Source organism: Sipha flava, unplaced genomic scaffold (genome assembly GCF_003268045.1).
Source record: "Sipha flava isolate LNK unplaced genomic scaffold, YSA_version1 34_pilon_pilon, whole genome shotgun sequence".
In the NCBI taxonomy this organism is placed as follows: Eukaryota; Metazoa; Arthropoda; class Insecta; order Hemiptera; family Aphididae; genus Sipha; species Sipha flava.
The window spans coordinates 3516813-3530696 of NW_020273045.1; the positions used below are offsets into that span (position 1 = coordinate 3516813).

Below are 13884 nucleotides of genomic sequence, written 5' to 3' on the forward strand. Positions count from 1 at the left end.
AATAATAATAATAATAATAATAATAATAATAATAATAATAATAATAATAATAATAATAATAATAATATTAATATTAATAATAATAATTATATAATACTATGATTTATTTATGGATTTAGTTTTGAAACTTTTTGACTACTAATTAAAATAAGTAAAAGTCACAAAACGCCCCATAAAATTACTGTTTTTCCGGTTAGTTTTTGTATTATAATTATTAAGTTCAAAAGTTTATAATCCAAACTATCTGATGTTAATTTATTCTCACCATGTTGAATTCTCAAAATTAACCGAAACTCAATTGCAAATGTTCGCACCATAATATCTTTTAATTCGATTATATTACGAGTTATAAAATAAGTTAATAGTTTTTTCAGTTTTTAGAGATTAATAATTATTAAATAAAATTAATCAATCAATATAAAATATAAACATTTATAATTTAATATGAAGTAAGGCAAATAAATAACTTTGTCATCTATTCAGTTTGAACACACCTGGTGAAGACATCTTGTTATTGGAAATAAATTTTTGAATTTGTATATTTTCTATGATTGATTTTACTCAAATAAAATATATATAGTATGTAGATGCTTACCATTAGGACGTCACATCAATTTAGTTTTAAAAATGTTTACCCACATCTACTTGGAATCTGCTTTTGATATCGGGACATTATTTTCTATACCATTGGCCCTAAACATAATGCCATCGAATTAATTTAAACTTGATGGGTATTATTAAATAATGATGAAAATTAACATACATGGTGAAACGTGAACATAATTTACCTAATTACATAATACATCTTATATGCTAATAATATAAAAATCCATTATTTTTATTAGACTAATAAATGTTTTATAATTATTTTTTGCATTCTGGGATCGTGTTTCCCATTAATTTAATTTTTCCTAGATAAAGCTACTATGTCACACAAAATGAGTGTATTCATTTAAACAAGTAAGACTCTTTGATTCAGCATTCTCGTGTTTTGCAAAACATTTTTATAATATTTACTGGCAGTGCGCCTAGAGTTTTTAGAAATAAAATATTTTCGTCGGATCATGTATCAAAGCTTTCTCGAAAAAAACGCATCACGGTATCTAAGTCATATCGTTTTATGATTTATATACGTTATATATCGTCTTGATTATCAAACGTCATTAAAATCCTAAATTGAGTTTCTTTTTCGTGTCGCACATGATAGGACCTTGTTAGAGTACAAATTAAGCAGCCCATGATATAAATCCGGGTTAAGATGAATAACATTAAAGATGCCAGTTTAATTTGACAGTGATAACCTTAAAGATAGATGTTAGATCTTAAGGGTATTACAAACTGCCCGTTTTGAAGGGATTCAGTATAGGCAATAACATTAGTGCTTCGTGTAAGTTATACATAATATGTACAACTTACACGCAAGCACTAATATAACTAAAATATATGTATATATATATAAAAACTAACATATTATGTTTGCATAGTTAATGATCATTAGTAGAGTATGGATTTTAAAACAATAAAAAATTAAAGAAAAGCACTAAAAAAGAAACAACAATTAAGCTGTATAAATCTTTCCGAATAAGCTTTAAAAAAGCATTAAAAATGGGTTCTTTGACATTTTATAAATTACTATACGGTACTGTACAACAAAAACTAAACTATAACTCTGAGTAGAAAATGTCCAGAACAAAAGCATATTTTTGTTTTTATTGTCGTTTAGTCGTTTAAAAATAAATTAATCTACTATATACCAAACATACGTGACAAACTAAACACACGGGGAAAAGTTGTCAAAAAATTATTGAATAAGATTCGAAACACATTATATGATATAAAAATAAATATTTACTTTTCAAATACGTTTAATTAGAACATTTTGAAAAAAATGTAACTTAAAAGGAAAAAAAGTACCCGAAATACCCCCCCCCCCAAAAAAAAAAAAGTATCAATATACAAAAAATGCAAAAAAAGCAGAAAAAGACAAAATAAAATGTGCATTTTATTCCAAGTAGTATACATCGAATTTACAGCTGTAGTAGCTTCGTTTTAGAGCAACAGAAAAAAAAAGTTAATGCCTCCAAAATCCGTACTCTAATAATTAATGTTTGTGAAGAGGACAAATACTAACAAAGAAAACAATAGGGCTATACAATATATTTAGTAATGTAAATGTTTTTTGTTATTATTATTATTTACCAATTATTCATCACATGTGTATGAGAAAAACGATAATCCTAATTCTCAACAGTTTCTATATAGTACACGATTTCAGTCCACGTCAGTCTCAAAGTTACACAATTATAGATAGAGCCGTGGGGAACGTAGCTTTTGATTAAAAATAATAATAACCGTGATCGCAAGATGTAAATTAATTCGCTCCGAACACCTGAAATCTTAGAATCTCAAATGAAATTATCCGTCGGTCGCGAACCACGCGTACCACATGAAGACGTTGAAAGGAACAATTCATCGGTCAGAATTATACATTCGGGATGTAAACTCTAGTTGTACAACCAACCACGTAATCATTCAATTCAACGGATGGCTGAGTATCCCGCGATTACCGATCGCAACTAATTAAATTGGTAGTTAGCCTTCAAATTTGAATATAGTATGCCATTAGCGTTGATAGATGTTTAATAATATTGAACTCTTATATGAAGTGATCGATATAGAAATTAAACAATGTGCACATAGTAATTATGTATTTATATAAATAATGAACAAAGGTACATTAATGTATATAATATTAACTGCATTGTACTAAAAACTGTTTCACTATTTGAAATAAGCAGATATTTATGAATACTTAAGGAACACTTAAATGTGGTTTAATGAAATATTTAAAAAAAATTGGATACGAAATATCTGTCCAACACTATATTTTTTTCATTACGGTACTTGCAGTGTAAATATTTTATGATAACACTCAAAGTTACTGTATCGACTATATGTTAGAACAGCATATTATATTATGATATTATAAAAATTGTTTTTAATTTAAATTAAAAACAAACATATTGAAAATATTAATTTATTCGTGCATATCTAACACTTAGTTGCCGTTTTTTAAATATGAACTATGTAAATGACGCATTTTAAATAATTAAAAATTATTTCTTCTACTAAGGTGACTAATTTTTTAAACAAACCAACAATTATGTATATCAGTATGACTATACAACACTTTTCGATCAACAATTTAATATAAAAATAGACATTTTGTATATTTTTTAATCGTGAAATATACAGTTTTAAATATTTTACGAGATAATGTAAATGTTTTGAAAATTTAAACGATTTATATAACTTTACAGATGCGTAAATATAATAAATAATAAATATAAATTTAAATATAAAATTATTAATTGTTTTGAAAAATTAAATATCTAAAAAAAAAATGTTAGACGATAAATAGCAACTTAAATATACATATTTTATACGTGACACTGATATACATCACTACCCACTTAAACTGATTGAATGAAACTCTTACGTTTTACAATTTACCTTGTATAAATATACTATCACTAGATTTGCACACAACTGTAATGTTTCTAAAGAAAATACAGAGTTAATATATTTCAAACTGGAATAGAATCAAAATAATTAAACCAGGTCAATAAATCGACAAGATAAAATAAAATAATTTAAATATAACTAGACAAAGTAATTGGATAGAAAAATGAAATTCATTATAATAACATAGAATTTTCTATGAATGAATAATATTTATTTATATAATTTACCGATAGGCACCATTTATTTATCAAATATTATTGGATAGCCCAAAATATATTTATATAAAATATGCCTATTCCATGTTACTATTTAGAAAAGCAATATCGTTCAAGGGCGCGCCCAAGATTTTGTTTTGGGCATAGATTTAATTTTTAATGCTAGTATAAATTTATTTATGATTTACGAAACGAACAGTCAGATGAGTCAATATACTAATATGATCAAATAATTGTAAGAATATTATTATTATGAATATTTTAGATATTTTATAATATTCAAAATAAGGATTAGATGGCACATTACACCGATTATTTTTTTTTTTTTTTTTAATTTTTTTTTTTTTTTTTTGTTACTGCATGGTCACATCCTAAATCGTCAAGTATTGTATGACTATGCTCAAATAATATTTTAAATTTATCATTTGAATTTTTGCTCAATTAATTTAAAGCATGTATAATGTAAAATGTAATTGGTTACATTTAAAATGCGTGGATGATAATATTTTTCTAATATGGTAATAATGGAAAAATTTACTATGCAAATTTACGAATTTAATATACTCGTAACTTGTTAAAGCTGATGTGCTGATATCCTAGTTGACGTTTCTTCATTCATCGAATTTTCTATATTTTCTAAGGTATTAGCAATTGAAATAAACATTTCTTCAGACTGTTTAATACAGTTATGTCTTAAAATCCATCTAGTTGCATACATAGCAACAAATGCCACTTTTATACTGGACAGTATGGTATTTTGTCTTTGAATAGATTTTTTTAAAATTCCAGTTAGCTTAGCTAAGCCCCGAAAAAAAATGCAAATACTTAAAACATTTTATACGCAATTTTATATGGCGGTAATTTTACATGCATCACTAATGACTAATTTTAATGACTGTGCTCTACAATGCACTATAAAGCACTTGGAAATGTGTATCTTACTATTGCCTGAACTCCATGTCCAATCATTGATGCACGTCGTATTATTTTTGTCCGACTAAATCAATGTTATACTTTTTTAAATCTTCTAGAATTAATGATGCTAAACCAGAGCCAATTAAATCAAAAACAACTACAAAATTTAAAAAAATCTTCCTGAATTATAGAAAAGTTGGTGTCAAAATCAATATATCCAATACATTACGATATTTGTTTTTATCTCGAATTATCGGTACCTTCATCAACCATTACAGAAAAAAAAAAATTCAAAATATTTATTTTATTTATTATTTGTTCAGTGATTACTTAACTACAAATTCCAGTCACCATATTTGTGTTTTGATTCTTCTATATTAAGCATTTACTGACCTTGATATCGTTAATTGTAATTTAGTAGTATTTTGTACTCACACGTTTTCCATGTTTGTTATTGTAAAATATTTTATTAATTATTATATGTGTTTGAAATCTTGCAATCGTTGCAATTCTCTCTTATTTAAAATAATTATAATTATTTATATGATTATAATTCTTAACTTTTAAATAATTACAAATATTTAATTCATAAACTTAATGATTTATGTAAATAATTATTAAAATTAAATTTAACTTTTTTATTTATTTTTATTTTTATGAATGAAATATGTATATATTTATATTATAGATATAAGAAGTATAATAATTGTCTAAACAATTAGTTGATTGCTATCTTAAAGTCTTTATTAAAATTAAGTAAAACAACGATTACAATATAATAAAAACATTAATGGTACAACATGTACATAAAAAAAAGGTATTTTTTCCATGAAGATATCGTGGATACAATAGATATTTTGAAAATCTAATTAGAAGGGGAAAAAATATAAATAAAATGTAGTACAAGTTCGAATGTAGACTGTATACTATAAGAAATGCACATTCACATTGTTTTAAATCAGTCGACCTAAGAATAAATAGATATTATACAGAATGATTTATATATATATATGTATATATATCTAATGATCCAACAAATAAAAGCTTACCCTTAGGTTGATTTTAACGACTCTCTTCATTTGATAATCAGTAATTTACATAACATAAATATAATTTTATAATAACGCATTCATTAAACGTCTTGTATAAATAAGTTATAACAGATATTTGATTTGTTTTTCATTCAACTTTTTTATTAATAAAATACTTTGTTTTTGTTAGATATATAATATGATATACGAGCTTTTTTTTTTTTTTTTTTAATTTTAACACTCAGCAGAAATAGCCATTAAAATTAATAAATAAAAAAGATTTTAAAATATATATGTATAAAAAAAAAGAAAATTGTATAGTAGTTAATTGTATAATTTATCTTTTAACTTTAAAATAATGATGAAGTCGACTGTTGAATTTATTAAGTTTTGGGAGTTACTAAGTGTGGTAGAGATAAAAAATTGGATTTTTCTCTGAATTCTTCGTAAATAAATCATTCCAATAGTATATGTTTTGTACTCAGTCGGATTCCAAATGAGAAGCAAATAAGAGGTAATATAATATATTATATTATAACATCATGATTTTGCTTGAATTAAATAAGGAATTTTCATTGAAATTCAACCACTGATTTTAAATATTTTCCACCGCTAACAAACATAATTATTAATCATTGAAATGATAGAAAAATGTTGAATGAAACTGTAATTTAATCGTAAAAATAAATATATAATTTAAAACGATTGTATTCAAATGTTATTAATTTTATTTCAAATATGAAATGATGACATCGTTCAAGAATCCTTTTTATCATGCTATCAATATTCCATTTAAACATATATCTAAATATTCGTTTTATTATGAGGATTTTTAATAAAATATTACGCATCAAACACTATTGCTCATGCATTTCAAATCGATCAATCTGGATAAGCTAACAATCTATCCACCATCGTTGATAGGATATTGGCCGGAACGGAACAAATATGGTACGAATTGGTGTACTAACCAATCATAGCCCATAGCCCTTGGTTAAACCAAGTGAATTGACGCAACAATAATAAATCAACGCATTTCTAATTTCACGAACGAAAAATCGATATCGAACAACGAGAGCAAATGCTTTATTTAGGTATATAAGTAAAATAAAATTACATTTATTCGCAGTATAATACTGGACTAAACGGATACTGAGATATTTATTGTATTTATTATTTGTTTAAACTTACGATGTGTGAACACATCACACGTTTTTACAAGGTTCATATATATATATATATATGTACATATAAACGTAATACGGTAAACGGAACATATAAATAATGAAGTTCTAATGGAGTAGGAATGATAAGGCAATGTAATTGTATTCATTAGGGATGTTGGAGCGAGCAGGAGAGGGATGAGCATCGATTTAGGTTGTCTGACGAATCCGTCGATGTGTCACGGACGTGTCGCATTGCATAAACGTGACGGTAAACGCGAAAGGGAACGAACCCGCTCGGTCACAGCAGAGTGGTTATCAAATAAACCAACGCGATAGGGCGCGCGCGCGCTGCAACATTACGTCGTTGTGCTGTAACGTGGTTGATGATTCTGTTCCGCAGCCGATACCGATGGCCATGGAGAACTGCGCACAGCTGCTGGCCCAGGACCTGCACAAGTACTGTTACTTCCGGAAAGCGGTGCACTTCTGGGCGCAACAGGCGCTGCTGCCGGCCGTGGTGGCCGTGGGCGTGGTGGGCAACATGCTGTCCGTGATTGTGCTGACCAGGGAGCCGATGAAGAGCTCCACCAGCACTTATCTCACGGCGCTGGCCGTGTCCGACCTGTTCTATCTACTGTTCGTGTTCACCATATCGTTCGAGAACTATCCGTGGATCGTGGACGCCGACTACTACATCTACTGGAAGTGGTACCCATACGGGCTGTGGCTCACCGACGCTGCGAGTAAGTGTGTGTGTGTGTGTGTGTGTGTGTGTGTGTGTGTGTGTGTATGTGTGTGTGACGTTTCCACGGTTCAAGTGCGTACGCGCGGGCCCGTAGCAACTTGGTTGCGGAGAGGATAGTTGCCCGATAAAATTTGTTCGTTTCGTGTTGACTACTGCAACGGTTAATGATGCATGTTCCATTTACGAAAACGTCCTTGTATGTTAAACGAAACGATCGTTGTTAAAAAAAAAATTAAAAACACATAAGGGCCCGTTTCAAAGGTTCGTCCCGGGAACAATATTTGGTTGCTACGGTACTGTACATGTGTACGCGCGATAATACTGCCGATTCTGCCTCTTCCTTCATCACCACCTTAAACTCCCCCCACCCCCGCAGAATATGCGAAATTTACAAAAAATATGTTGGTAAAGTGATCGTGCCGAATCCCTCATTTAAACGATTAACTAAAACAGTACAATTTCTTATAAGATTTATCGTTTACGTGCAGACATAGAAATCCTACGAACACGTGCAATATCTTTATTTACGAATAAATTATTCATGTTTTAGCTCACATATTTTTTAATATTGTGACTACTCCGAACGTACATAAACTACTCATATTTCGATATTGTTAACGCTGTGAATACAATTTTAATTCATTAATACGAACAAAATATAAATAAAAATAGAAACTTTAATATAATACTCTAAAAACCAACGATGTTATTTTTTAAACTTATGTCTAGAAACCTAAAACGAACAAAAACCGTTTTGCGATAGTGCTTTAATACATTGTTAGAAATATTTATTTTTATTTTAAACAAATATATGGGCGGGTATCCTTAATATTATATAAAATATGTATAGTATATATATTATAAATCGAATCGAACGTATATACTGCGATATAAATATTGTGAACGGTCAACTGTCATGATTCGATGAATAAAATCTCAAATAAAATAATAATATTACCGTTGAAAGAAGTTTCGGATTGATAATGATGTTACATGGACATGCGTAAGCCGTTCCAGTTTTGAACGATGAACTAATAAGTACAATTCATTTACTCGATTTAATACATATTCACGTGACTGATCAGATATCAAATCGCTCGCAAAGATTAACATTTATTAAGTACGAAAACATCATCTCTAAAAATGTAATATTCAAATACGTTCCTCAATTGGCTATTGAAATCTACTGACGATTTTCTGTCATCCATCGGCCACATATGAATCTATTATTCTATTATTCTTTATTATTACTGTTATTAATCATTTCATCATGAGCATAAGTATAAAATAAGTTCTTATAACTACTAATATAGACTCCAGAGTTTTAACACGTTTCTTTACCCTTCATACAACAAATCCGATCTCATTCGAGTCTGTAGCTACATTTCCTTTAATTTGGACCATGCGAGCAACGTAATTTTCGTTTTAAGGAAGTATAGAATATTCTCCCATGATGGCTATTTCTACTTTCTTCTTACGGAGCTTTGTTATAAATCCGACTGTTTTTTTGTTTTCGTTTTTTTTTTTTTGTTGGGTCCCAACTCACTCTCTCTCATCGTGCTTCAAATCAATTTTTATATGATAGGATTGGAATTATGTTACGAAATCTAATCATATTTTCAATATAAAACATAACAACTATCTATAATAAAGACGAATATAACACAACATTCTTCAAAATAACAATTTAAAGAAATATCAAACAAGTAAAGTATTTGACAAGCTCATACTTAATGTAATTGTTAGATTATAAAAGAAACCATACCACTGCATACAATGTAGCTATATCACTCAATCAATTAAATCTATACATAAAACAGTATTAATTGGTTTTGTATTTTTTCGTCAAAAAATTCCAACTTCATACTAGAGTAAGGATCTATAAAAGGTATAATATAATTTCCAATATCATTTGCTCTCTTGGGATGAATTCATCGTGGAGTTAAGCGCTTATACTGTATAAAATAGTATCTTGGATAAATTGGATGACGTATATGTATAAGAGGATAGGAGAGATGATTTTTTCGCATTGTTTAATTTAGTGAAAAATTGAAAGCCGGACAAACTAAAACTTTCATTCGAAAAGTTTATAAGCTCATTATTTTCTGTTGCGGGTATACACCGTATACCACTGAAAGTTCGATTGGGTTCTTTCGGATAGAAGTTTTGGACAAAATTCAACAAAAGACTCAACAGCCATCCGACAAATAATAATAATAAAAATAAAAATAATTTTTTCCCCTTAAGTCGTAACACACATCTTTTGTATGGGACTGGGAGAAAAATATGTTTGTTGACGCTTTGGTACCAGTCACGTGCTTAATCAACACGTCTATTGACGATGAAACTGGAGAACGAACTTGACCCTTCGTGCGTTTTTTTTTTTTTTTACAAAAAAAAAAAAAAATCAAAAAAAAAGAATATAAATAGGCTTTGGCGTATAACCTCGAGGGAAAGACCACAAAACCTTTTAAAAGATGTTCTAATGGAGCTGCTGGTCTTCAAGCATAATAAATCGTATGAGTCGTAAGCAATAAAAGTGAGAAAATAAACGTACACTTTCCGTTGTAACGCTGATAGTGAAGTATGTGCGTGGACGTCTTAATAGAAATATCATTGTATTTCAACGCAGTGATTCCGTAATTTCGCAAAAGCCGTCGACGTAACAATTAACACAGGCAGTATTTTGTGTTGTTTTAAACGATCCCGGAGGAAAATGTCGGTATATATAGTATTTATATTAAGCAAAACAACTTGAAGTACCGAAATTACTTTCTCTGAAATAAAAACGTACTTCATACCTTGCACATGACATAAATATAATAACGATCAATACAAATTTTATATGTATATGTGTGTGTGTGGATTCTTATAAAATAGAGAACTACTTATAAACTCCATTATGAAACTTGTACAGTATTCGGCACGTTGAATTGACATTCATTAAAAACCAGAAATGTAAGTAAAATTCATTAAATTCTATATTGTCATATAAATAATGGAAAAAATCGAAGTTACTGGTGGAGCATTTTCAATTAAAAGCAAAAAGACATCTTAAACTTAATTTTTGGGTAAATAAACCAATATCGAGAAAATATTTTAATCAAAGAACTATTGTTTTAGATTTTTCTAAACCTTAATTAAAGCCTTAATGTGGATGCGAAGGCCTTAATTAAATCTGTCGTCCTAAAATGTTACTATTTGGAAAAAGTTCTTTAATAACATAAAATAAATTTTTTTTTAAATCAAAGTTGAACTAAAATTAGCTAATAGTATAAATAAATGTATACTTGTCAACTTTAAACATAACTTTGTAACCGTACAACATATAATACATAAACTTCAGTTGATTTTTAGGGCGAGAAACAATATATTAAAGGAATGAAAAAATATTTTATAACGTATGTATATCATATAAATTTAATCACAGTATTTTAGTGAATGGAAAAATGTGTCATCATCATAAATATTAGCTGGATGGCTTTATACATCGAGATTAGATGAGCGCAATTGAATAAAACTATTCGTATAATTCAATTTCCTCGATGATGCAAAAATATTTTCCTATATTAGTTTCAAGAATATCACGCAAATTAATATTAATAATAATAATTCATTCGAATTACTTAAATCATTAAAATTTTGATTATTTTTGATTTTGGGATTGTTGGCATAATTATTTTATTTACAGAACAAATAAATTAACAATGAAGTATTTTATCGACCATTAAAGTAGGGGCGGATCTAAGGGGGGAGATCAGAGGATCAGCTGACCCACAGTTAATATTTGTTGACAAAATTGGCCTCTTGGAAATTTTTTTCTTTTTTTAGACCTTGATTTGGACTTTTGCACAGTTGACCCATTGGAGTTACTAGAAAAATGAATGCCTTGTTTATTCAAAATTTAAAATTTTTCAATTCATAATTTATATTTTAAATTATATCGTTTTAGTTAAAAGTTAAGTAAATCATATTTTATTTCGTACGTTTGTTGCGCTGATAAAATTAGATTATATTTATTAATCGTAAATAAGTCATTATCGGTGGTATCACTAATTCTAAAATGTAATATAAATATACTCATACACTTTTATGAGCATATTGTGTTTTTTTTTTTTTTTTACAAGGTATTCATTTCTAATTCAGTTTCATCCCTAATAAATGGCCTCTTGAAATGACTTGACCCACAGTTCCCCAACTCTGGATCCGCCCCTGCATTGAAGTGTCATACTCGTAGGTACGTTGTATTAAATACCCAATTATTATAAGTATAGGTACTCGTAGCTTATGGTATAGATATCGGTCTTAAAAATTGTAGGTATATGTCTTTATTTTGTCCATTTTAGGTGAAATAATTTATTAAAAAAACAAATGACGAAAATATTATTTTTAAATAATGTTTTAAAACGTTGCTAAAAGGACCACACCTATATTTCATAATCGCATTGCGTTTCTGCAGGTGAAAAGGTAAAAATGTCGTAATCATATTATCTTTTAGAGCATCGTCATGTTGCCTTATGCGTTATTTTATGAATATAATATATAAAACAAGTACCTTTGACTGTAACATGGTTATTACATCTGTTACATTTTTACATATATAGTCGTATATTATTTTTTACATCATGTGTACTTCCTAATTGTCGCGTCAACAATGTAACAACGCTGATTAAATATTTTGATGATGCCTACATCTTACCTTTCATTTTTATTGATCTTAACAAACAACAAGATGACACAAATAATTATTAATTTCATCCATAGTATTGAAATACCAAATTTCTCCACGTTTAAAAATGAAAGCATACTTGTACCTAGTACGAGGGCGGATTTAACCACCGCTTCTATGCCAAGTAAACATTTTGCCAACTTTATCTTAAAAAAATGCAATCCCATACATCAAAATTTCCTTACATAATAATATTTTCTCAATATTATGCAATTATTTATTCATTTAGGTAAAGTTTTATAAAAACGTTTTGATTCAAATATAATATTTTTTCTTTATTATTATAAACTAAAAATGAATACAAGAAAAATATAATAATAATATAAATAATTAACTAACTATATAAGTAATTTTAATGTTAATTTTTCATAGTTAGAAATTTATTATTTGCATATGACATATTCGACTTTAGATAATGTGAGAAATGTTATAGATAAAGTTAGTAAAATTAAAACAAATAAATAAATATGATAATTAAGATAACTAGTCAATTAATTTGAAAACAAGTAATAAAATATATAAAATATATAAAATGTTAGTATGGTAGGTTATAGGAGGTAAAATAAATTATAATAACATCAATGCTAATAACAATAGAAATCACAGACAAGTATTTAGTTCTTCGAGCCATTTTATAGTTGTTGGTCCGCACTCGTGTAGTTTTGTTAGTCCTTTGAATATTGTAATGGGACACGACTCGACCATATGTTTGATTGTCTGCGTTTCTCCACACTCGCAAAGTGGAGTGTCTACCATTCCCCATTTATGAAGTAGGTAGTTGCTATGCCCTCTTGGTATATCCAGTTAAGCGGCTTTTATGATAAGCTTAACAAATCTTAGGTAGTTTTCTGGGATGGGGGGAATGTGATTTATGTTCTCCTCCATGTATTTAGTGAAATTTGGCCATACAACTTTTCGTAAATTCCACCGAGGAATTTCGGGTTTGTTGATCCTTGGGAAATTGACTCCTATGTCTATAATAACTGGTTTATGTTGGCTTTTAGGGAAGTTTGGTATGATTGAACGTGATACTCTTATATGTTGGTCATCCTTGTCTCTTGATTTAAAGCTAGGTCAGGTAATGTGGTCATCCCCCAGCAGCCTGATTTAAAAGTTCCCTCCTGCTTAGCGTCGTACACTAGGTGTAAGCGATAGAGTGTGGCCCAGCTGGTGAGCTTTTCCCCATCTTCATTATCTCTAAAGTAGCCCCATTCAGTACATTGCGAATTTAAATCTCCTATGTAAATTGAAGGAATGACTTGTTGGACTGGGAGCACAGTATTGGACCATCTTTCTAAGGGTGGTTTGTAGATGTTGTTTATTAACAGGTTTCCTAGAGATATGCCAATTGTGTGTGCGTTACCCTCAGCAGGATTTATATGTTGTTCTTTATAGTTTTGGTTAATATATGTAGCCAATCCATGTTTTGCGTGTCCTTTATAGTCTATCATATTAAAACCAGGTATTTTCAGGCGTCTTGTCTCATTTTCCGGTACGTGAGTTTCTTGTAATGCCAGTACATCTGTGTCTTTAAATATCCTGCTTATAATGTCAGACT

The 13884-nt window shown here is 28.7% G+C and overlaps 1 protein-coding gene across 2 annotated transcripts in view; it reads left to right on the forward strand.

Moving 5' to 3' along the window:
* The window catches only part of LOC112687370 (FMRFamide receptor-like), a 106055-nt gene that overhangs the window by 48862 nt on the left and 43309 nt on the right, over positions 1–13884 (forward strand). The window contains exon 3 of one of the 2 annotated variants that reach the window (XM_025560027.1): positions 7251–7595. In XM_025560027.1, the coding sequence (XP_025415812.1) occupies positions 7262–7595 (334 nt within the window). In that variant the 5' untranslated portion in view covers positions 7251–7261. The remainder of the gene's footprint in view (positions 1–7250; positions 7596–13884) is intronic. The other variant, XM_025560026.1, reaches the window with a different exon arrangement.